General features: G+C 37.1%; 1 protein-coding gene across 5 annotated transcripts in view; it reads right to left on the reverse strand.

The window, feature by feature from the left end:
* Positions 1-26,964, reverse strand: part of LOC123877961 (nephrin) — a 341,522-nt gene that overhangs the window by 120,687 nt on the left and 193,871 nt on the right. For all 5 annotated transcript variants that reach the window (XM_045924911.1, XM_045924908.1, XM_045924910.1 and 2 more), the window contains exons 6-7: positions 16,252-16,327; positions 3,653-3,768 (exon numbers count right to left, since the gene is read on the reverse strand). In XM_045924911.1, coding sequence (XP_045780867.1) covers positions 3,653-3,768; positions 16,252-16,327 — 192 coding nt within the window. The remainder of the gene's footprint in view (positions 1-3,652; positions 3,769-16,251; positions 16,328-26,964) is intronic.

The raw sequence follows: 26,964 nt of genomic DNA on the forward strand, positions 1-26,964 counted from the left end.
GGTGGCTTGATCGAGAGTGTTCTTAGCCAAGAAAATCGGTTCTGCCTTTTGAAAGTTATCAGCTCTTTTCTAGGTACTGTAACCTTCACTTGTCGGGGGTGTTATAAATTTTAAATTTACACTTGTAGTTAAATAATGGCGCCGATTCTGTTGTCTCTCTCTAAACTAAATTTAGAATATCTGCATCTTTTTCTTTTCAATATTGCCAAAAAAGGACGGAACATGAATTTTACATTTAAAGACTTGTTTTAGTGCACGCTACAAAAAGCAATAGGATCGCGACCGGTAGCTAAAGTCACAAGGTTTGACAGCTCTAAAATAAATTTTAAACTGTCAAACTGTATCTGTCCTTTTCATATTACATTAGTAAGAAAAGGACGTGGATACTCTAAAATTTAGCGAAACCAAATTTTAGATTATTCACATCTTTTTCATACCAATTTAATGAGAAAAGGACAGCAAACTGCCAAACCTCAATAGCTCAACGGTTATAGGAGTGGACTGAATTCCGAAAGGTCGGCGGTTCAAACCCCAGCCGTTGCCCTATTGTCGTACCCACTCCTAGCACAAGCTTTACGCTTAGTTGGAGGGGAAAGGGGAATGTTAGTCATGATTAAAATGGTTATTATTCTTTTTTTTTAAAAAAAAACTTCGTGACTTAAGTAAATTTAAAACAAAAAGTACATACTTAATCTTGCACGATAGTAAGACCCTTAGTGTTCGAGTCTAGATCGCACTTGACCGAATTTTTTTCCACACTAGTTGAAAGCTGAAGCGAAAGATGAAAATCCAGGCTAATAAGTACATGCTTATTTCACCAAAACCCCAAATATCTTCCGTACAGTGAAACACTCGTACCGCCTTAAAGGAATTCTCCAGAAACTTCAAAATAGCTCAAATAGTTTGGGAGCTATTATCTCAAAGTCTTGAGCGTTTAACAAATTAATTTTAAGTACGGCAGGCCCGTGTAAACCGTAACACAAAGTCGTTAAAGTTAGTCCTTTCAAACTCGCGCACATTTTGCTGCTAGATGGCGTTTAACTTCAGACTTTTTTAATCCACAGAAACAGTAAGTATTCTATTAGGTATTATATTTATCCGACTAAGGCAAAGCCAAAAGGAAAGGTTATGATTTTAGCAGTCTATGTATGTATGTAGGTTTGTACTTATGTGTGTTTCACTATAGCGCCTAAACTACTGAGCCGATTTTGATGAATGAGGTAGGCCCGTGTAAACCGTAACACAAAGTCGTTAAAGTTAGTCGTTGCCGCTAGATGGCGTTTAACTTACATTAACTGCATCAAACTTTTTTAATCCACACAAACAGTAGGTATTCATTTATTCTATTTTTACACGACTACGGCTAAACCAAAAGGAAGGGTTGTGATTTTAGCAGTCTATGGATGTATGTAGGTTGGTATTTATGTGTGTTCCATCGTAGCTCATAAACTACTGAGCCGATTTTGATGAATGATATGTCAATCGATACGTTATTATGGTCCGGGTGACATAGGCTACATTTTATACCAAAAAAATCGACCTGACAGATTTCACATCCAAAAAAGTGGGGGGCTGGCTCTGACAGGGTGTCTTATATCTTGGTTAGAAGCTACAGGATGTCTTAAATATCTTATTTGGAAAGCGTTGTACATTATGAAGGTAAATAAGAGCCGATTCACACGCGCGCACGTACACGCGACCACGTGAATCCATAGACATGACAGCACGCATTACGTCTACGCGAACGTTCACGTCACGCAAGTGGTATGCCATATCTCATACAGTTCCATACATTACAACGTCATGGTACGCGCTACGTCTACGCTTACGTGCTGCATACGCGTTTGGTGTGTCCCAGCTTTAAATGAAATGAAATATTGTCCCCTGCATATCCCATGTCATGTTCCATTTCAGACTCAGCGTGTGGGTTGTCCTAATTCGATGTAACTGATCCCAAAATATAGGCCAACGCGGGAGACAACATGTTTATTTCCGCAAATGGTGTTCGTTATAATTAGGATGTACCACGGAATTCAGAATATTTCCTTTAGAAATGGTAAATCATTTGTAGTATTTACACAAGTTAAAGAATCTGTTTAAAGTAAGCTTATGCAAAAGTATCACACTTCACACTAATATTATAAAGGCGAAAGTTTGTGTGTATGTGTGTGTAATGTGTATGTATGTTACTCCTTGAAGACGGATTTGGCTGAAATTTGGATTGGAGATAGATAATATCCTGGATTGCCACATATTATGCTACTTTTTATCCCAGAAAACCAAAGAGTTCCCACGGGATTTTGAAGAACCTAAATCCACGCGGAGGAAGTCGCGGGCATCAGCTAGTTTATTATATATAAAAGGAAAAGCTGACTGACTGACTGACTGACTGATCTGTCAACGCACAGCTTAAACTACTGGATGGATCAGGCTAAAATTTGGCATGCAGATAGCTATTATCTACTATGAAAGGATTGTTGAATATTCAACCCCTAAGGAAGTAAAAGTTTATTTGGATAGAAAACTAAACCTACAAAATTGCAAAAAGTAGTTGTTGTGATCAAAGCTTAAAATTAGGCCGGGTTCACACTGATGTTTTATCGGACATGATGAGGTTACTCTGTCATAACATTACATCCTTCCATATAAACCTTTTATTTGGATATTTTTTTTGCTCTGTAAGGCCCATTGTTGATGAATTGAATCATGTTATTTTTGCACCGTATGTTTTTACACGGCTGAGCTAACATTGTGAGTTAGAATATTTAGATAGTAGGTAACGCGCACAGAATTTAGAATAGGCAATGATATCCAAAATACTCGCAATACGATGAATGCGAAACTAGGTACGTAACACAATTTTGAGAACTTTATGGATAATTCTCAAGCAAGGTTTCTTCACGATGTTTTCCTTCACCGTTAAAGCAAGTGACATAATATTTTAATTGCTTAAAACGCTCATAACTCCAAAAAGTTAGCTGATCTATCAACGCACAGCTCACAAACTACTGGATGAATCGGGTTTAAAGGCATGCAGATAGCTATTATGACGTAGACATCCGCTAAAAAAGTATTTTTGAAATTTCACCCCTAAGAGGGTAAAAAAGGGGTATGCAATTTGTGTAGTCCACGCGGACGAAGTCGCGAGCAGAAGGTATAGTCAAATAAAACAATGTTTAATAGCTCGTTCACACAGGCTGCGTAAGCGTTGCGTAAGCGAAGTCGTAGCGCGTATCATTGCGTAGTAATGTATGGAACTGGATGAAACATGGCACACCGCTTGCGTAAAGCGTGGACGTATGCGTAACCCGGTGTGTTAGGGGTTTACGCGCGTCACTACGCACGTGTCACGTGTACGCAATTGGTGTGAGTCGGCCTTTAACGTCTCCCACAAGGCCAGGCCCACTTAGCTGGTGTTAGGACTTTAATTTTAGGTTTTACTATTAAATTAGGCACTAGTTGATGACAGCGACTTCGTCCATGTGGACATTCCGAGTCTGACATTCTGTGTGGGTTCCGTGGATCCCGTGTAATTATTTTGAAACATGTGTGAAGTTATGATCGATCCCCTAAATAGAAGGCTATCAGTGCTTTTTACGAAACTTTAACAGAATGCAGTATTAAAAAAAATATTGTATACTCATGTACTCACACAAAACACTGAGTTGTACTGTGCTTCGCATGGGCGTGTCTCGCTGCAACGCCTCGTGCCTCGCTTCGCACGTGAAGTCCGCGTAGTCGTCATCTGCTGTCGCCTTGAAATGGACCCTGTTGACAAAAAAAATACATGTGTAAAGATCGTAGCTCACTTACACAACATTCAAATATGGGCTTAAAGCCCTACTCTTTAAATTCATTTTACAGTGACAACATACAATCGCAAATAATATTAAATAAAAAATGCGAAAGTGTGTCTGTCTGTCTGCTATGTTTTCACGGCCTAACCGCTGAACGGATTTTAATGAAAATTACAGACCTGGGATACATCCCGGGGAAGTATTTAGGCTACTTTTTATCCCGGAAAATCAAAAAATTCTTACAGGATTAAAAAAAGCGAAATCCACGCAGGCGAGACCGCGGGCATTCTCTAGTTTATAATAAGAAACAAGTGAGCGAAACCCCAGACCCACCCCATTCAAATCCACTTTTACACTTTCAAACAGCTAAACTCTAGCAAGCGACCATACATTTCCATACAATTCTTTGCTACAAACGCATTCCATTTAAGCCATTACTTGCATGCACGCGTCTCGAATACTGGCTGCCACAGAAATCAGAATAAGTATAGAACTGTTAACACGCTGATAGCAAAACGGACTAACAATAATGTATAATCAGTATAAATTTTGATAAATATAAGGAAAATATTGTAAACGGTTTTTTTATAAGTGCTGTAAAGTTAGAATTTAGTACGGTTATGGAGACCTTTCACTGGCACAAAAAGGCGTAGGTATGTACCTATTAAAATTTGAGAAAAAAAGCATTTTCAGGATACCTACTGAACATGAAAAGGAAAAGTCAAACAAAACCACCGTTAAATAGGTATATATTTTTAAATCATCATAAGGTTTTTGACTTTGAAAAATAGAGTAGGTATCATTTAGGAAATAATAACCGCCAAAGGGAATCTTTCCTTATTTTATTAATTCCGACACGCGTTTGATAAGTTTTTTTAAATGAGCCTATGTTCAAAATCAGCAACACCGGCCCACATATTAAAGGCAACAGATACCACTTCTATTACAATAACTAGAGTTCTGTGGTGGCTTCAGGGTTTAATGCAATTCGAGAATTTCAGTGTCGAGTGGATGCAATTAAAACGCTCCCCCCTCCCTTTACCCCTCAGGAGAATCTCTTGTATGGAATTTGTCTCTTTAATATCGAGTATAATATATTTTATGCAGGACAGTATGTAGGTAATGGGTAGGTCAAGAGCCAATGACTACAATGTGGCAACTGTTACTCAATCTCTACAAGTGTAAATTAAAAATTTATAACGCCCCCGACAAGTGAAGGTTACAGTAACTAGAAAAGAGCTGATAACTTTTAAACGGCTAAACCAATTTTTTTGGATTATAGCTAAGAACACTCTTGATCAAACAAAAAAAACTAAATTAAAATCGGTTCATACGTTTAGGAGCTACGATGCCACAGACAACCAATCAGAGGTGATTGCGATCATAACATTGTAGCTGTCACTCTTTCACGTGTAACAGAACATTCAGTGTTTTTAGATTTTGACGATCAAAGAATAGACCACATTAATATCCTTTGTGTTTTTAACCTCCGACCGAAAAAGAGGGGTGTCATAAGTTTGACGTGTGTATCTGTCTGTGGTATCGTAGCTCCTAAACTAAAGAACTGATTTTAATTTAGTTTTTTTGTTTGAAAAGTGGCTTGATCGAGAGTGTTCTTAGCTATAATCCAAGAAAATCGGTTCAGCCGTTTGAAAGTTATCAGCTCTTTTCTACCTTTACTTGTCGGGGGTGTTATAAATTTTTAATTTACACTTGTATTCCTTGTTCATCCAAATTTAAAAACGGCGAATGCCCAATGTTTTGTTGCAAGGGAATGCTCAGGTTTTTCAGCACATTTATATTTTGCGACCGGCTCTTGCACTATATACATAATTATTTGAGATGAAAGCCACATGCGTCGGACGAAGTGATGGTCTCCTTTGTGAAGGCAAATTAAGCTCTTATTGCTTTAGCTCAATTACTACTGCTTTTATTTACCTTTTCTTTGGCGCAAAATGTAGGCTAAGAGCCTTGGCTTACTGCAAAACAATCTCGCCATTCAAGTTCTCAAATCACTGGCATTGGTACTGATTCTCTTGGCAACTAAATTTTAGAGTATCTGCTACCTCTTCTTACTAATGTAAAATTAAAAGGACAGACATAGTTTGACAGTTTTAAATTTAATTTAGAGTTGTTAAACCTCGTGACTTTAGCTGCCAGTCGCGAGTTATATGTTTAAATTTGTAGCGTGCACTAAAATTTAGAATCTTTAAATGTAAAATTAATGTTCTGTCCTTTTTTAGCAATACTAAAAGGAGGAGGATGCAGATACTCTAAATTTAGTTTAAAGAAAGACAACAGAATCGGTGCCATTATCTATCTACTACTTGTCCTAACTGACTGACTGATCTATCAACGCACATCCTAAGCCGCTGGGACATAAATGTGAAAAGTCATAATTTTTATGCTTAAATTACATTGGGGCTTAAATTTGAAATTCTGACAGTGGGTTTCATTCGTTACGTAGGTAGGCACTAACTAAGAAAGGATTTTTTGAAATTTTCACCTGTAAGGGGGTTATAAATAGGGTAAGAAAGTTTGTATTTGTCCGTCATTTTTTAACCCCTGACCCAAAAAGAAGGGTGTTATAAGTTTGACGTGTGTATCTGTCTGTGGCATCGTAGTTACTAACTGATGAACCGAATTTAATTTATTTTTTTGTTTGAAAGGTGGCTTGATCGAGAGTGTTCTTAGCTATAATCCAAGAAAATCGAATCAGCCGTTTGAAAGTTATCAGCTCTTTTCTAGTTACTGTAACCTTCACTTGACGGGGGTGTTATAAATTTTTAATTTACACTTGTCAATCTGTAGGTATCCATCAATATTGATATTTAGGCTTTTGGTTAAAAATAAGGAACACGGTTTTTGGAAATTTCACTCCCAACGAGATCAAAAAAGTGCACTAAAAATATAAAAGTCCGCCATTTTTACTCAATTTGGGCTTTACATAACAACCGTTAGGGTTCTTTGATTTTATGGTAAAGTCTAAGGGTAGTGTTTCGACGCCCCACGTAGTTAGCTCTGTGCTAATATTTTACAAAGTCACTATCGCGTAACCATTTGTAAACCCCATAGCAACTCAACCGTTCCATTAAAACCACATAATAATTTAAACAGCAACATAAAAGGGACGCTACTAGATTACAAACAAAGTAAACACAGATACCGGAGTGATAAAATCAGGGCCGCATACGCTTTCGCAACTAATTCTGAGCCGGCCGATTTGTGTCAAAGCGTGATATGGGTCCTTAGATTGGGGGGGAATAAAATATAGCCTGTGGCCTTAGTATGAGATATTACAGCTCGTCAACGTTGATAGAGTTCGAGCGCTGAAACATGATATCGTTGAGAGCAAAATAGACCTAAACATGCTTGATTTAAAGTCAGAAATTCAGTACTAATGATTTGTGTCAAAGCGTGATATGACTCCTTAGATTGGGGAGGACTAAAATTATAGCCTGTTGCCTTAGTATGAGATATTACAGCTCGTCAACGTTGATAGAGTTCGAGCGCTGAAACACGATATCGTTGAGAGAAAAATAGACCTAAAGGTGCTTGATTTAAAGTCAAAAATTCAGTACTAATGATTTGTGTCAAAGCGTGATATGGCTCCTTAGATTGGGGAGGAATAAAATATAGCCTGTTGCCTTAGTATGAGATCTTACATCTCACCCACGTTCGAGAGTCGAACAAGATTTTAAACAGCTCTAAAACCCGACTACTAACCGCTAACAGCCGATAGATAAGTACAGTATAAAATTATATTTCTGTCACTCGGTGTACTCGTATTTTAAAACTAGATGATGCCCGCGACTTCGTCAGCGTGGATTTAAGCTTTTTGAAATCCTGTGGGAACTCTTTGATTTTCCGGGATAAAAAGTAGCCTATGTGCTAATCCTGGATATTATCTATCTCCATTCCAAATTTCAGCCAAATCCGTCCAGTAGTTTTTGCGTGAAGGAGTAACAAACATACACACACACACACACACACACACACACACACACACACACACACACACACACACACACATACAAACTTTCACCTTTATAATATTAGTGTGAAGTGTGATTGTACTATATTTATGAACTCAGTATTTTTTCCTCTTTGATTTGATATCCCACTCGATACAATAGCGAAAAAATATATTTTGTAACCGCTACTGTACTGGATGTAACATCTGTCAGGTCGATGTTTTTCGTATTTTCGTTTTACAAAAAAGGGCAATACGCGCAATTTATAATTTAAAACCGCGCGATTCCCTACGAGAGAAATTTAAGGAAATAGGTATTCTTACAGTAGCTTCTCAATACATTTACAATAATATAATTTTTGTACGACAAAACATCCTCAGCTACAAAAAAATCGGTGATTTCCATGACAGGCCAACTAGAAATCGTAATAAGCTCGCAACTCCTACGCTCCGCCTCAGAAAAGTGGGAAAGTCATTTGTGGGAATGAGTGTAATATTTTATAATAAAATTCCACAGTCAATATTAGACTTGCCTTTACCAAAGTTTAAAAAATCCATTAAAAGTATGCTCCTGGCAAAAGCATATTACACAATCGAAGATTATGTAAATGATAAAAAAGCATGGATTTGACTCGCTCCAGCAATGCGCGGGTCTGCAATTGCTTGTATAGTATAGAATATTATTGTAAATTGCACAATTGAAAAGAGCAACCGCCGAGTTTCTTGCTGGTTCTTCTCGGTAGGAACGGCATTCCGAACCAGTGGTAAATTATTTGACGATTCAAAAGCACTTGTAAAAGTTTATTTGAATAAAAATCTATTCTATTCTATTCTATTCTATTCTATAAAATGTACTTACCCTATGTCACCCGGATTATAATATGAAAATGGACCTAAACTGCTTGCTGTGTGATTTTTATTTTGTAAAGTTTCCGCTTGTAGCTTTGGTTGTGTATATGGAAGGACAAAATTGAGTTTTACAGCAAAGCATTTAAGGTCCATTTCACTTCGACGTTAGTGTTTCGTCGCTCGAACGTTGGTGAGATGTAAAATCTTACACTAAGGCTCCTGTACTCTATGCGTATCTAATGTGTTAGTTAGATTGGCTGAACGTTAAGATTATCCTTTCATAAGGAAATTGTTTTATTAGTAGATTTATTGGATGCTGGTAGCCATTCATTTGGCATAGAGCCTAATGAACTTTTTGACCGACTTCAAAATATGGGAGGTTAAAGGAGTTTATAGGCTATTAAAACGAGAAATCCTTAAAGTTTCGGCAAGCCCGTCTATCTGTCTGTCTGTGTGTCTCAGCCATTTAAAACAGCAAAAGAGCTATAAAGTTGATAACTCAAAATTTAAAAAAACCGCCGACACAAAAACCTCTATAAGAAAACTAGAAAAGAGCTAATAACTTTCAAACGGCTGACCCGATTTTCTTGGATTATAGCTAAGAACGCTCTCGATTAAGCCACATTTCACAAAAAAAAAAAAAAACTAAATTAAAATCGGCTCATTAGTTTAGGCGCTACGATGCCACAGACAAATACACAGATACACACGTCAAACTTATAACACCCCTCTTTTAGGGTCGGGGGTTAAAAAACAAAAAAAAAACGGTAAAAAGTACCGCTACACATTTGAAATTTGAAAAAAAAAAAGAACACGGAAACCTCCTGGGAATGTTTTATGAAAATGTTAATATTTTTTTTAATAGAAAAGTTAATCAATACAAACTCTCATCACCATCATCATGATCAACCCATCGCCGGCTACTACAGAGCACGGGTCTACTCTCAGAAAAGGGTTTTAGGCCATAGTCTACCACGCTGACCAACTGCGGATTGACAAACTCTTATAGCAAGCTTTTATAATATAGCAAATTATTTTTCTTTCTTTGGTTTATGAACAAGAAATATCAAGCCAACAACAGTTTGAGAGATTTTAATCAAAGTCATAAACGAAAATGTCTCCGAGCGAACGAAACGTCGAAGTTTTAATTCAAATGTACGGAGTTTGCGCTGTTTCCTACATAATCACCTAAACGCCGGATGTGGCGAACATACTGACAGACAAAACATAAATTACTTTTTGCAAAATGTTATATGGAGTCACCCGCTTTGTGTGGATATAGAATTGTCTAGACCTGACACGAATTAAACCTTCTAGAAATATATTATGAATGCGTAAGTGTGTCTGTCAGTCTGTCTGCTAGCTTTTTACAGCTCATCCATTTAAGCTATTTTGGCATTACTTTTTTTTTGATTAATACTCTCGGATAACCTCTACGCATTGAACCTGTGTTCTTCGTGTTTTGGGAGGACATTCCCATAATTCGTATTGGAATGTCCTCCCAAAACCTAGGCGAAAATGTTTAAATAACACTTGCTTTTACTGACGGACGCTTATAGTACAGAGATACTCGTAGCTTGCATCCCAGGGAAGGACATAGGCTACATTTTGCCCCGAAAAATAAAAGAGTTCGGACGGGATTTAAAAAAAATGATGTAGGCGGGCATCGCTACATCATTGTTTGACAATCAGAAAGTGAACAATAGTACCCAATTTGAATAAATAACTTTAGCTTTGACTTTATATTTTTAATAACTAACTTATACAACGATTTCGTCTGCGTAGATTACACAAATTTCAAACCCCTATTTTACCCCCTTAAGGGACGAATTTTCAAAGATCCTTTCACAGCGGATGTCTACGTCATAATAACTATTTTCATGTCAAACAGCTCGATCCGTCCTGTATGTAGTTTGAGCGTTGATAGATCAGTCAGCCAGTCAGTCAACTTTTTCTTTTAAAAAATTTGATTATGCATGCACAAGGTATTTCTAATTTTGTATTTCCTTGCCACGCCATGCAACAGCGTGGACGGTGTGACGTAAAACTCCATGCATTTATTCATTGAATCTCTCACCGACGTAGCCAGATGATAATTCAAAAATTACAAAACCAGATTCCAAAACGTACATAAAACTACAAATAGCTGTGGATCAACACTGACGCATCTTACTCTTTTAAAAACTCCATTACAATTTAGCCCTTGACAGCGAACACACCTGCTGGTAAGTGATGATGCAGTCTAAGATAAAAGCGGGGTATCTTAGAAGGAGTATGGCAGTTTTTGAAAATCCATACTTCTCATCAGTTTCTACACTTTACACACCTTTTACCAAAATTATGGAGAACTCTTAGACATACAGGTATCCTCATAACTTTTTCTTCATCGTTAAGCAATTGAGTTTTAGGTAATTGCTTAAAACACACAACTCCGAAAAGCCTCCCAAATAGTGTTACGATATAATTTTATATTTGGTATGACAGTAATCTATGTTTGTGTTTGTCTATGGCTTATTGTGTAGAAATAGAGAGAACAAAATGGTGTAATTATGTAAAAGAAAATACAAGTATTTAAAGGTGTTTGTTGAGATAATTGTCAAGATATATAAAGGAAGAATTAAAGTACATAGTAAAAGTGCTTATTGATGTTTTTCATTAGGAATTTTGGATAGAATAATAATAAGGCCGACACTTTAAGAGGGGTCTCTCCGTCACTCGCTTCATACAAACGTAGTTCCAATTTCATTTGAACATTAAGCTACCAAAGTCCATGAAATTTTGCAGACATATTCTAGAAACTAATATGTATGTTTGTGGTTTTCCAGATTTCTGTTAAAATATTCAATTTCAAAGTTACGAGGTCTTAAAAATTTACATACAAATCTTTGAGCCCCTATAATTTTAAAACTACATATTTTTAGAAAAATCTAAAACACCACAGACACAGATATTAGTTTCTAGAATATGTCTGCAAAATTTCATGGACTTTGGTTGCTTAATATTCAAATGAAATTGGAACTACGATTGTACGAAGCGAGTGACGGAGAGAGCCCTCTTAACATCTAGGCTACCACTGCGAGAGATCTCTAGTTTTAAAATAAGGAAGATTGAACCATTTACTGGCCGCTCGCTTTGTACCCATTCCCGTTTATTGCTTCGTTTCCACGCGCTCGCAAAAGTTATATTTAAAAGTTTGAAATAAAGTGATAAAAGTTAACAGATAAAGTGACTCATTAGGTATATAAGGAAAACGTTTGATGATTAAACAAGAGATTAATAAGTAATGTAAAAAAGCTTTGGGACTCCAATGTCTATCATTTTTTAACCCCCGGCCCAAAAAGAGGGGTGTTATAAGTTTGACGTGTGTATCTCTGTATCTGTGTATCTGTCTGTGGCATCGTCGGCTCCTAAACGAATGAACACCGATTTTATTTTAGTTGTTTTTTGTTTGAAAGGTGGCTTGATCGAGAGTGTTTAGCTATAATCGAAGACTCTCGGTTCAGCCGTTTGAAAGTTATCAGCTCTTTTCAAGTTTTCTTATAGAGGTTTTTGTATCGGGGTTTTTTTTTAATTTTGAGGTATTCAAACATTATACCCTGCTTATTGCCACTTCAGAGTTTTATGATCAATAGTAAATTCTGGAACCGCTACTACACAATATGAGTTAGCTAGCTTATACCCATGACTTCGTCTGCATGGACTACACAAGTTCCTACCCCCTATTTCACCCGTTAGGGGTGGAAAATCCTTTCTTAGCCGTTACAATAGCTATTCTAATGACATACTGTGTGTCGTTATTGGGGATGAGAGATACACGCTCTTTTGAGCCCGATCAATCCAGTAGTTTGAGCTGTGCGTGGATAGATCAGTCAGTCAGTCAGTCAGCTTTTCCTTTCATATATTTAGATTTCGAACATGTCTCTTCCATTAAAATGAGATTTTGTTTGGACATGACAGGACGAAAGTTCATCGAAACTTTCAAATTGATGTTGCGAACAAAATAATGTACGTGGAATTAGATTTGTATATTTTGTTGTTGGACATTTTATCGTTTTGCCACTCTAATATCATAATGGTGAAAGTTTATGTGTATGTATGTGTGTATGTTTGTTACTCTTTCACGCAAAAACTACTGGACAGATTTGGCTGAAAAGAATGGAGGTAGATTTACCATGGATTAATACATTACCAGTTACCTATTATCACTAAACCTGAACTCAGGAGTTGAAATCTCCGGCCCAAATTATTAATCCTATCTGTAATCTGTTGATAGGTTACTTAGGAACGATATCAATAATAATGTATGAACATTGAACGCACATAACTCTGAAAGGTTAGAGATGCGTGCCCGGGATCGAACCCCCGACCTCCCGAATAGAACACCGACGTCTTAACCACTAATCTATTACCGCTTTTCGAAAATCCATACTAATATTATATATGCGAAAGTGTGTCTGCCTGTCTGCTACCTTTTTACGGCCCAACAGTTTAACAGGTTCTGACGAAATTTGGTAAAGGGTTAGCTTATATCCCGCGAAACAGACATAGGCTACTTTTTATCCCGGAAAATCAAAGAGTTCCCGCGGGATTTCTAAAGACCCATCCACTTAACCGATCTTGCGTCCCTGTAATCGAAATGGGCAACTTTTTATGCCGGAAAATCAAAGAGTTCCCACGGGATTTTTAAATGAACCTAAATCCACGCAGACGGAGTCGCGGGCATGATCTAGTTTACAATATGTAGTGATAGTGATTTAGATTCTACGTTTATTTGACTCCATTCAAAAAATGCAGTCAGAAATTTCATTTGAAATTGTCCTCACAGCGTACAAGATAAGCCATTCTTATTTAATTCCAAAAGTCGAGTCAGCAAAATTCAGCGCGACTATTGTAGTGAACTTTCCGTGCATTTTGGACCATAATTAATTCCGCGCGTAACATCCACGTCACACTGTAATCTCGACATAATGTTGGATTTATTTCGTTACTTAGCCCAGACACACTGTCAGAGGCTTAAAGCTACATTTTGACTATTATTTTATATGAGGTTTTATTCGTTTTGTAGAGAATAATGACAAAAGTAGAACTCTTGTTTAGTTCTTAACATATATTTTGCTAAAACATTGTAGACAAACTAAATAGTGCCTACAACTTAGTTATAATATTTGTTAACTTTACGGATAATCAGGCTTTTCCAAATGTACAATTATGTTAGAAATACAGATAATTCCTTTTCAAGCCAAAAGTTGAGTCAGCAAAATTCAGCGCGACTATTGTAGTGAACTTTCCGTGCATTTTGGACCATAATTAATTCCGCGCGTAACATCCACGTCACACTGTAATCTCGACATAATGTTGGATTTATTTCGTTACTTAGCCCAGACACACTGTCAGAGGCTTAAAGCTGCATTTTGACTATTATTTTATATGAGGTTTTATTCGTTTTGTAGAGAATAATGAGAAAAGTAGAACTCTTGTTTCAGTTCTTCAAATATATTTTGCTAAAACATTGTAGACAAACTAAATAGTGCCTACAACTTAGTCATAATAATTGTTAACTTTACAGATAATTAGGCTTTTCCAAATGTACAATTATGTTAGAAATACAGATAATTCCTTTTCAAGCCAAAAGTCGAGTCAGCAAAATTGTAGTGAACTTTCCGTGCATTTTGGACCATAATTAATTCCGCGCGTAACATCCACGTCACACTGTAATCTCGACGTAATGTTGGATTTATTTCGTTACTTAGCCCAGACATACTGTCAGAGGCTTAAAGCTGCATTTTGACTATTATTTTATATGAGGTTTTATTCGTTTTGTAGAGAATAATGAGAAAACTACAACTCTTGTTTAGTTCTTAAAATATATTTTGCTAAAATAGTGTAGACAAACTAAATAGTGCCTACAACTTAGTCATAATAATTGTTAACTTTACAGATAATTAGGCTTTTCCAAATGTACAATTATGTTAGAAATACAGATAATTCCTTTTCAAGCCAAAAGTCGAGTCAGCAAAATTCAGCGCGACTATTGTAGTGAACTTTCCGTGCATTTTGGACCATAATTAATTCCGCGCGTAACATCCACGTCACACTGTAATCTCGACGTAATGTTGGATTTATTTCGTTACTTAGCCCAGACACACTGTCAGAGGCTTAAAGCTGCATTTTGACTATTATTTTATACTAGCCGATGCCCGCGACTTCGCACGCGTGGATTTAGGTTTTTTGAAATCCCGTGGGAACTCTTTGATTTTCCGGGATAAAAAGTAGCTTATGTGCTAATCCAGGATATTATCTATCTCCATTTCAAATTTCAGCCAAATCCGTCCAGTAGTTTTTGCGTGAAAGAGTAACAAACACACACACACACACACATACACACACACACACACACACACACACACACACACACACACAAACTTTCGCCTTTATAATATTATGTGATGTGATTTTATTCGTTTTGTAGAGAATAATGAGAAAAATAGAACGCTTGTTGTACTTAAATGCAGTGTTCTTAAAATATTGTACAGAAACATAAAATCTACAGTTTACATGTTATACCCGTAGCAAGTATTTAACTTTATAGATTTTACAGTTATTCAAGCTTTTCCAAACGTAAAATTCCGTCAGAAATAGAGCCTAAAGGTGCCCACGCACTTGAACTGAACTGCAGTAGTAGCAGCGCCCCGCACGATAATCTCTCCAATCGTCACTGCCGCGCGTCGCTGCTGGAGAGATTATCGTGCGGGGCACTGCCGCGACGCGCAGTTCAGCTGCAGTTCAGTTCAAGTGTGTGGGCACTTTAAAAAAGATACACCCTATTCAGGTCAAAAGACAAGTTAACAAAATGTGAACTTTCCGTGTATTTTGGACCATAATAATTAATTCCACTGATAAGTTAATATTTGTGATTCCACTAACGAATTCGCAGGTTTCAACTAGTATATAATAAATTCAAAATGACGGCGATTCCGCGTGAATTTATGAGATTTACGTTAAAATAAAATGTCACGTGTGAGCCTAATTAATTATCCGAAAATTCGGCGTCATTGTTTAAAAAACCGGCCAAGTGCGAGTCAGACTCGCGCACTGAGGGTTCCGAAGTCGGGTATTTTTCCAACATTTTGCACGATAAATCAAAAACTATTATGCATAAAAATAAATAACAATCTGTTTTAGGATGTACAGGTAAAGCCCCTTCATATTATGATACCCCACTTGATATAGTAATCTTATTTTGAAAATTGAAACACATTTTTTTTAAATGATGTAACCACAAATTCGCGGTTTTCAGATTTATTCCTGTACTTGTGCTATAAGACCTACCTACCTACCAAACTTCATGATTCTAGGCCAACGGGAAGTACCCTATAGGTTTCTTGTGACAGACAGCAAAGTGATCCTATAAGGGTTCCGTTTTTCCTTTTGAGGTACGGAACCCTAAAAACGGGTAGGAATATGGGATTCACTGGTTATGGGATGATGCTATAATGCTATGGAGTGGACAGCCAACATCAAACGAGTCTGTGGGAGCCACTAGTTAACGGCCAAGACCGTGGCGTCCCTACAAGAGAACTACGTCCAGCTGTGGGCATCTATCTGTTGATAATGTTGATGATGAAATTTTACCTGGATATCGTGGTGTATCTGGTAGACTTCGGATTGCCGGTAGGACCCTCCACCTCTTTGATTTCTTCACTTGAAACTGAAACAAGGAAAATAACATAAGGACATCACACTATCACACTTCACACTAATATTATAAAGGCGAAAGTTTGTATGTGTGTGTGTGTGTGTGTGTGTGCATGTGTATGTTTGTTACTCTTTCACGCAAAAACTACTGAATGGATTTGGCTGTTTGGAATGGAGATAGATAATATCCTGGATTAGCACATAGGCTACTTTTTATCCAGGAAAATCAAAGAGTTCCTACGGGATTTTAAAAAAGCGAAATCCACGCGGGCGAAGCCGCGGGCATCAGCTAGTTGAAACTAAGCGATCACACTAATATAATAAAGGCGAAAGTTTGTGTGTATGTATGTTTGTTACTCTTTCACGCATAAACAACTGGACGGATTTGGCTGAAATTTAGAATGGAGGTAGATTATAACCATGGAGTAACACATTGGCATCCTCTAGTTATTTATAATTGAGTGTAATTGAGTGCCTTCTGCTTTTTGTCTATCTGTCTGTTGTGTCTTTCAAGAGCCGTCAAGGGAATCAAAACCTATGGGTTCTTCCCATTGATCTAGAATCCTGAAATTCGGCAGGCAGCTATGTCTTATAGCGCAAGTAAAGAGAATAATCCGAAAACAGTAAATTTTTGGTTACATGACAAACAAAATTAAAACGTTTTATTTCTTCACGGAACCCTTTGCGTGCGAGTCCGACTCGCACTTGACTGGTTTTTTAGTCTCTCTCTCTCTCTCTCTCTCTCTCTCTCTCTCTCTCTCTCTCTCTCTCTCTCTATCTATCTAAAAAAATCCTTTTTATACTCACTAAATAATAATTAAGAGCATCAAAGCAATTTATTTTTATAATCTACTGGAAGAAGCAATTTTAAAATTAACCGCTTAGGAATTTCAAAATTCAAAATACACGATCCCTACGGAATAAATTCGCATAAATTAAACCAAATTGTACAGAACCCTCGGAATGAAATATGCACATTTACGCAATTAAACAATTCAGCTTTACGTAGTTATAAATTATATTTCTACATTTGCATGCTAAAGCTATTAAACGCTTCAAGTTAAAACTATTGTAGTTCCTAATTCAGAGACATTAAAAACTGGGGTCGAAGAGTTAGGAATCTTATAGACGCGGCACGACTGTTAAGAGTGCTCTTCATGATCGCTCCAAGTCGAGCGTGAGAGCATGCTGTTCAGGCTTGCCAAATGCCCCGTATTTACGGTTACCCAGTATAGAAAGCTGTAATTGTGAAAATAAAATATGGGGTAAATAAAGCTCCCGTATTTTTTACAAATTAGTACTCGTGGATATTGTAACTATCTATCATTAAATAAATTTTTGAAATCGGATAGTAGTTTCGGAGATTAAGTACCATCTACATACAAAACATACAAACTTTACCTCTTTCTAATTTTGTTACAGGCTTCTGTTCGCAGCTTCAGCCACGATACAAATATAATTTATAGCCTATATATACCACTCGGGCCTATAATTGTAGCTATCTATCATTAAAATAATTTCTTTATCGCGTCTTTTAATCCGCATCTTTGTCTACGATAATTTTTGAAATCGGACGAGTGGTTTTGGAGATTACCTCCTACATCAAAACAACTTACAAACTTTACCCCTTTCTTATATAAGTTTAGATGTAGATATACGGGCTCATAGATTTACATACAAATATTTGAGCCTTGACTTTGCAACCATATTTTTTACATAAATTTGGAAACTACAGACAGTATATTTTTTTCTAGAACATGTCTATAAACTTTCATTGAGTTTGATTGGTTAATATTCTAATGATAACCAAATAACTAGGGTTAGGTCTCTTAACAGACATTAAAACCAAACCGATTTTTATAGCATTACAAAAACAGAATTTTATAGTTATAGCATAACGTAAATTGACGTAGAAAACTGATAATACCGGAAAATTAAGTTAATTATAAAACCTATAAACTTTAAAGTTCCTTCCTTGTTCGGATATTAAAAGCAGGAATTATAGAGCTGTGCATTTTATAGATACGGCACGGTCGGTATGATAGTGGCAGAAAAATAAAAAAGAAAAAAGAATAAGAAAAATAAGATGGAAATTAAATTTTTTTTATAAAGTAAACGATAAAATCATTAAGTCACCGTAAATTCACTAAAAATAAGTGAGAGTCGAACTCGGACATGAAGGGTTCTGTACCATAATACAAGAGTGCAAGTTATCTTTGTACCTTTCGACAAAATCGGTTGAACGGATGGGCCGTGTAAACCTAGTAGGTCAACAAACAGACAGACATACTTTCGCATTTCTAATAATACTAGCTTATGCCTGCGACTTCGTCCGCGTGGATTGAGATTTTTGAAAATCCAATGGGAACTCTTTGATTTTCCGGCATTATAAGTGGCTTGTCACTCTCCAAGTCTTTAACTATAACCATGTAAAAATCATATCGATCAGTTGCTACGTGATTGAAGGACAAACCAACATATAAACACACTTTAGCATTTATAATATGAGTAACTAGAGGATGCTGTTATTTAAAATCCCGTAGGAACTCTTTGATTTTCCGGGATAAAAAGTAGCCTACGTCCTTCCCCGGGATGTATCCCATGTCTGTACCAAATTTCATTAAAATCGGTTCAGCGGTTGGGCCGTGAAAACGTAGCAAACAGACAGACAGACACACTTTCGCAGTTATAATATTAAAGTAAAAGTATTAAAGTATGGATGATGGGTAGTGATAGTATGGACAGTATGGAAATATGGTTATAACTTGGAACTTAGTTAACAACCGGCAAACTAGTACAGCATCCCTAATAGGACAGATAACACATGAGAAAAATTACATCATTAGACTGCACGCCACTCACTTTTACCAGTTTCATAGTTTTTTCCTTTTTCTGACTTTAAATATTGTTGCACAGTCAATGTTTATTTCATGTAACATTCCTTTATTTAAACTTTCAGTTACAAATTAGGAAACGTTTAAAAAATACTACATTTTTCACACGTTTAGAAAGTATTTGAGCGTTTACTGTTAAAATTGTTTTAAATAACTAAAATTGTAGCGCACTTGTTTTAAAAGATGACGTGTGACGTCAGGACCAGTTGTAGAAAAAGTTGCGATAGGAAAACATCGAGAGGAAACCTACACTACTTAAGAGTTCCCCATAATGTTCTCAAAGGTGTGTGAAGTCCGCCAATCCGCACTTGGCCAGCGTGGTGGACTATGGCCAAACCCTTCTCACTCTGAGAGGAGACCCGTGCTCAGTAGTGAGCCGGTGATGGATTGATCATCATGATGATGACTCTAGTCATTGTTTTGTATACTAGCTTATGCCTGCGACTTCATCCACAAACGAACCCTATTTTACCCCCTTAGGGGTTAAATTTCAAAAATCCCTTCTTCGCGTATGTCTATGTCATAATAGCTATCTGCATGCCTTTCAGCCCGATCCGTCCAGTAGTTTGAGCTTTGCGTTGATAGATCAGTCAGTCTGCTATTCCTTTTGTATATTTAGATCTACCCACATTTTAAGTAAACATTTTACAAGAACAGGCAAAGTTGAAGGCAAGAGGCTCGTATACAAAACTAATATTACAAATGTTCACCCCTCCGCCCATAAAGTAAACTATAACTGCCAGTTCTACACATATTTCAGACTACGCACGCCCTGGAGGTGTATTCGGCTTAATTTTGGCAATTTAGGCATAACAGTCCCTTGGAGGACGAGATAGCTCGCTTTGAGAGACCCGTGTATATTACAAATAATACACTCGCAACTTAATTTATTTAAGCTATCCTGTAATCTATTCTAAAATATTTTATCTGTCTGTCTGTTCGTTCGCTTTCCACGGCCTATCGCTAAACGGATTTTGATGGGCACAATAATAGCTTGCGTATCGAAGGACTGGTATGGTACTTTTTGTCAAATAGGATATAGTTTGTCATAGGATTTTAAAAAATTCAACCCTTAAAAATAGGGTGTAAAATAGAGGCTTTTGTGTAGTCAACGCGGACGAAGTCGCATATAAGCTACAGTGGTAATGATTCTGTATTCGCATCCTCTTCTTACCAATGTAATATGAAAAGGACAGACACAGTTTGACAGTTTTAAATTTACTTATAGAGCTGTCAAACCTCGTGACTTTAGCTACCAGTCGCAAACCTATTGTTTTTTGTACCGTGCACTACAATTTAGAAGAAGGTGCCTAAAACAAGAGTGAATAGGCACCTTCTAGGTGTGTTCTAGGTAAACGCGTCCCATCTTAGACTGCATCATCACTTTCCATCAGGTGTGATTGTGGTGGTTGGTGGTTGGCTCAACCGCTGAACCGATTTTAATGAAATTTTGTAACTTAGGAAACATTCCGGGGAAGGCTACTTTTTATCCCGGAAAATCGAAGAGTTCCCACGGGATCTTTTAAAACCTAAATCCACGCGGACGAAGTCGCTGGCAACCCCTAGTTATAAATAAGAGTAAAAGATGGTTCCAAAATTGAAATCGGAAGAACTTTTAAGTTTTCTATACAATAACGTATTGAAAAGGCGCAAAAATTAAGGTCTCCGAGCGAATATCAAGAAATTAAGAGTTCGGTTCTGCTCGCGACACGAAATTGAAGTCAGATGAAATTGGAAAATGTTTGAAAATTCAATCGCGAAGACTTCGAAGACGCGATATCTTTTAATTAGTTTGGTGAATTGTGGAGCGATTTTGTTGAATCCGTGATCTGAATTCAGATGATCCCTCTAGCCCAGTGTTAATGACCTCAGAGGTCCAAGGTTCATCATGAATATCATTTCATCTCGTGGTGGAGAGGCCCAAAAGACACGAAATTGAAGTTAGATGAAACTAGACTTCGGGATGTCTTTTAATTAGTTTTCTAAATTTTGGAGCGAGTTTGTTCAGTTCGTGATCCGAATTCAGATGACTCCTATGGTTCAGTGTTGAAAGGTCCAGGGTTCATCATCCTCATTTTATCTTGTGGCGGACTCCATTCCACATACATGTGAAAGTATCCTATTGCAATCGCACAAGTTGGACCTGTGACAAAGTAACTTACAGCGATGTCACTAGATGGCACCACAGGTATCTTCGATCTCTTACTATGAAGCCTGCATCACACTAACGAAGTGTCAACGTCAGAAGCCAGACCAGTTAACCTCAAAGACGTAGCACTCATTAAGAAGGTATGTTTGAAAATTCCACCCCTATTAAATAGGAGATGAAAATTAATATGAAAGTATGTCAATATTTCAGAACAATATAATCTGCCATATTATTTAGACGATAAATAGCCTATTACGGAATTATCATCGGGGAGTACTCCCCTTAACTAAGCCCGATAATAAACAATCGCAATTCGAGCTTCAGGGCAACGAACCAAATAAAATAACGATACGGGGAAAATGCTTATTTCCAAACATTATACTGTTGCCATTGATATACTTAACCCTCGATATTCATTTGTACCGCGTGAGCAAATTATTAAGGTTCCATACACAAAGGGTACCAACAAAGCTAATCATTCCTCCCTGTGTTGGAGTCTTTTTTTTTTTAATTATGTAGACTAGCGCTTGGCTGCAATCAGACTCGCTAGCAAGTGATGATGCAGCCTAAGATGGAGCGCGCTTGCCTAGAAGTTGCCTATTCACTCTTGGGTCAAACGCAGAGAAACTTTCAGCTTTTATAAAATAAGAAAGGTCTGGCACGCACTGGCTCTCTATCTATATGTTTGTATGTAGAGTGCTGGGGAGCGCGCTAAGGAAACTTTTCTCAAAGAAGCTTGGCTTCAAAAAGTAATCCTTGATACTTTATGATATCAATGCATGTAACCAAGTTCCTGGAAAATATCCACCCCTTATGAAATAAAAGGCGGGTTCCGTGCCATTAACCTATACATTAGTGTAAATCACGCTTGCATTTGAAGTGAAATGGCCGAGTTTCTCATCTTTTCAGATGGAATTGTATGGAAAAAATGCATTAATTTTTCCACAGACAGAGTCTCTTCTATTCTTTTGGAGAATTGCTTAGAATTCTGAAAAATGATTTTGTCGTAAAGCTACTGTTAATTGTGGATTTATGTAGTAGATACTGGCAGATGCCGGTCTGGATTAAAAATCCCGTGGGATTTTTTTTTTTAATTCGTACCAATTTGTAATCGTTAAAAGAAAAAAAAAATAGAAGTGGACAGGGAAGCACTATATGTACACAAGAGATAACCAGCAACCCTTAGTAGTAGGAGAGATTGTAAAGGAGAGTTAGGGGGTTGTGAAAAGAGATTGAAAGGCTACTTAGGATTTCAAAGTTACTTAGGATTTTTTACCTTAGTCGCGGGCATTAGCTAGTTTATAATTTTAGCATGGATTAGTATGGATTTCACGGCTTGTCCCCGTGTACATGGATCCCCAAAAACCACAAGGGTCATACCGTAAACAACGGTGCGTATTCGAGTGCCCCTCGTAAAGGAGCGCGGAATTATTTCGACTCGGTAATGATAACTCACGGGGAAAAAACTCTGTTTTATATTACTTTTTCCGGGGGAAAATAATATACTTTGTAATTATTACGACTGAACTGAGTTTATTCGAGTTTATTCCGAGTTCCTACGGGTAATAAGAACTTCTAAGAAATACATAAGTGTATCATTTAAATTCTAATCAATCATAGAACTGTAGAGATGATCGGATTTCAAGCATGATGTAACAATAGCTGACCAAGCGTGTGCCATAGCACAAGGCAGGGTTCCGTAATCTAAATAGGCATATAAAAGGAAAAGGGGACTGATTGACTGATCTATCAACACACAACTCAAGCTACTGAACGGATCGGGCCGTAATTTGGCGTACAGATAGCTATTATGACGGAGACAACCGGTAAGAAAGGATTTTTGAAAATTCAACCCCTTAGGGGGTAAAGTAGTGATTTGAAATTCGTGTAGAACACGCAGACGAAGTCGCGTCTATAATCTAGTGAGAATTAAAACAATACTTAAAGTCAAAAATAGATTTTACTAAAAATATAGAAAAACTGCAATGATTTTAGTCAAATCGGTTAATCAGAATGCAAAATACAGCTCGACTTGAATTTTACTCAGAAAGAGCCATAAATACTCGAAAGAGCTAGTATAGTAAATAAATAAATAAATGTTTATTTAGCTCACAAAATAATATAACACACAATAACAATAAATTCTAGGAACTAGAGAATACAAAGAACAATATTAATATATTTGTGTGTTAAATACTGCAGTATTTGACTACTGCAGCTCTGATTTTCAGGTAGAGCCCTGGTATCACGATCCGACAACGAAACAGTGCATCTATATCATCATCATCATCATCAGCCTGTGGACATCCACTGTGGGACACAGGTCTTCCCTAAAGAGTGCCACCACACCCGATCCTCTGCCTTCCTCATCCAGCCACTTCCCACCAGCCGCTTTATATCGCATCTATATAAAATAAAATAAAAAGCAGCTAAAATTTAAGCATTTTATTATGTACTAGCTGATACCCGCGACTTCGTTCGCGTGGATGTAGGTTTTTAAAATTCCCGTGGGAACTCTTTGATTTTCCGGGATAAAAAGTAGCCTATGTGCTAATACAGGGTATAATCTATCTCCTTTCTAAATTTCAGCCCAATCCGTCCAGTAGTTTTTGCGGGAAGGAGTAACAAACATACACACACACACACACACACACACACATACAAACTTTCGCCTTTATAATATTAGTGTGATTACTAGGGTAGAAAATATACTAAAATATTTTCAAATCTTTATATCTAGATTTAGAAAATCAGTAAAATTAAAAGTAAAGTGAATTCCTTCCAGTAAAATAGTCCAGTGAATAACACAGAGCTGGGTTTAGCTGATACGGCGCCGGGTATCGGAGTCGAAAGGTCATATCAACGTCAAACGTCACTCGAGAGCTATTGGGCTTGGAAAATCTGTGACTGGCATTGAAATAAAACCACTAGATGTGGCGAATACTGCACAAATTCCTTGAAAACAAAAAATTCTTTTCTTGAACTTAGACTTGGGCGAACTCTTCTCAGACTTGGGCGCGTTTCGAACCCTCGTAGCTTTAGTTTAAATTTACGTAATTAATTATCACCACTATATCGTACAAATTCAACAATTTCGACCATCAAAAGGAATACAATTGTACCTACTTTGAATAAATTATTTTGACTTTGACTTTGACTTAAAGTGCTGGCAGCAGTACTCTACTAAGATCAAAATCTAGCCTATCCTTGAAAACTGAGTCCTATTTGTACATAACGGTTTCAGATTTAATTCTTTACTAGCTTATGCCCGCGACTTCGTCCGCGTGGATTTAGGTTTTAAAAACCCGTGGGAACTCTTTGATTTTCTGGGATGAAAAATAGCCTATGTCACTCTTCAGGTCTTTGATTATTTCCATGCAAAAACTCACGTCGATTCGTTGCTCCGTTGCGGCGTAATTGAAGGCCAAACCGATAAACCAACAAATACTTTGGCACATATAATATGGGTAGAGTGATTCACACATCTAAGTATGTAATAGGAAAAGGCCTGACGTACTTCGCCGGGATGTAAAATATTTCTGTCCCAAACGTCAAAATCAGTTAAACGGATGGCCCGTGAAAAGCTGACAGACAGACACACTTTCTCATATATACTTATGGACTAGAGGATGCCCGCGACTTCGTCCGCGTGTATTTAGGTTTTTAAAGATCCCGCGGGAACTGTTTGACTTTCTGAAATAAAAAAGTTGCCTATGTCAATTACAGAGACGCAAGCTACCTCGGCACCAAATTTCATACAAATCGGTTAAGCGGATGGGTTTTTGAGAAACCCGTGGGAAATCTTTGATTTTCCGGGATAAAAAGTAGCCTATGTCCGTCCCCGGGATATAAGCTAACCCTGTACCTTTCGTCAGAATCGGTTAAACTGTTGGGCCGTGAAAACGTAGCAGACAGACAGACGGACAGACACACTTTCGCATTTATAATATTAGTATGGAAGTATGGATAGTATGGATATCAATTATGGTCAGAATGGATTTTGGTAATAGGTTCAAGCCAGATCTAGCGTCTCTATACCAAAGCCTAGTGATGCATCTAACGAATATCGACAAGTAATATCCCGCTATGAGTTTCGCCGTCTCCTCAGTTCGGGGGTTGGCATTTTTCTATTAAAACCATCCCTTATCTTTATTACTCATGGATTGATGGTAATGTAGGGTTAAACTGGAATGTTCTACGTACTCATAAAATGAAAATGATATGCCGGGATTTGGATTTTGACCTCTCTGGCGCTGTGGTCTTATTATTGGGAGGTCCCGGGTTCGATTCCCGGGAGGGGTTCGAGATTTTATAATTTCTGGATCTCTGGTCTCGTCTGGTGGAAGACTTCGGCCGTGGATAGTTAAGCGAGCTCCCTGGCTCTCATACTAGGTCTACATAGTATATTATTTAGGTACTACATATATGTATTTACTTAATCTCTTTATTGAAAAGGTTTAGATTAATTAAACAAAAAAACCGGCCAAGTGCGAGTCAGACTCGCGCACTGAGGGTTCCGTACTCGGGTATTTTTCCAACATTTTGCACGATAAATCAAAAACTATTAGAGACAGACAGACACAGACAACGAAGTGATCCTATAAGGGTTCCGTTTTTCCTTTTGAGGTACGGAACCCTAAAAATTATATTACTTAGGTACCACAATTTACATACATGTACTTATTTCATCTCTTTATTGAAAAGGTTTAGATTAATAAACTCAAAAATTGTAGTAAATCTTTACGTAAAATTATTACTAAGTAGGATTAAATTCAAAACACGGTTTATTAAAATTAGACCCTCCATATCGTCAAAGGGATGTCAGCTCAGTTTCGAAGGATTAATTTAATACTTTTTTAACTTTAGAAATCTAACTAAACTTTATATCATTAAAAGTTAGTCTAAATAATTTCATTTTGGATTAATGTTTTTCAGAACATCACTGAGATTCTGTATATTAAAAACATAAAGCAACAAAAAATGTGTTAAATATGAAAAAAAAAACAAATAATTCAAAAGTTTTAAATTAAAGAGTATAATAACCCAATTTTTGATCGCAAATATTTAAAACCGCGAATAAGCATTAATTTAAAAAACGCAGCCGCGAAAGACTAGTGATGTGCGTAAACATGTCGATAACCGATAAAACCGCTCAGCTTAATAGAGCAGGTCGATTGTTTGTTAATTGAAATTGAAAACTTGCTTAATTAATGGCAGCGAGATAACGCCAATTAGTGATGGGACCCAATTATCGATATATTAACGCGAGTATCGAGTTTTCAACTCGTGTGCGAGTGTATGGTTTCTGGGGCACTTTATCAATAGATAAAGTACGGTATTGACATGTTGACTGGTGGATTTATTGACACTTGTAAGGGCTAGAGCAAACTGTATGAGATTTTCATATTATTTCTATCATCAACCCAATACCGGCTCACTACTGAGCACGGGTCTCCTCTTAGAATGAAAAGGGTTTTTTTGAATGAGAAGGAAGGGTGGATTTTTCCCAATTCGCCAATTAGTGATGGGACCCAATTATCGATGAAAAAAGGTGTTCATAAACTAATAAGTGTTTTCAATTTTCGAAGTAAGGTAACTATACCAAGT

The sequence above is a fragment of the Maniola jurtina genome, chromosome 25, assembly GCF_905333055.1.
Source record: "Maniola jurtina chromosome 25, ilManJurt1.1, whole genome shotgun sequence".
Lineage (NCBI taxonomy): Eukaryota > Metazoa > Arthropoda > Insecta > Lepidoptera > Nymphalidae > Maniola > Maniola jurtina.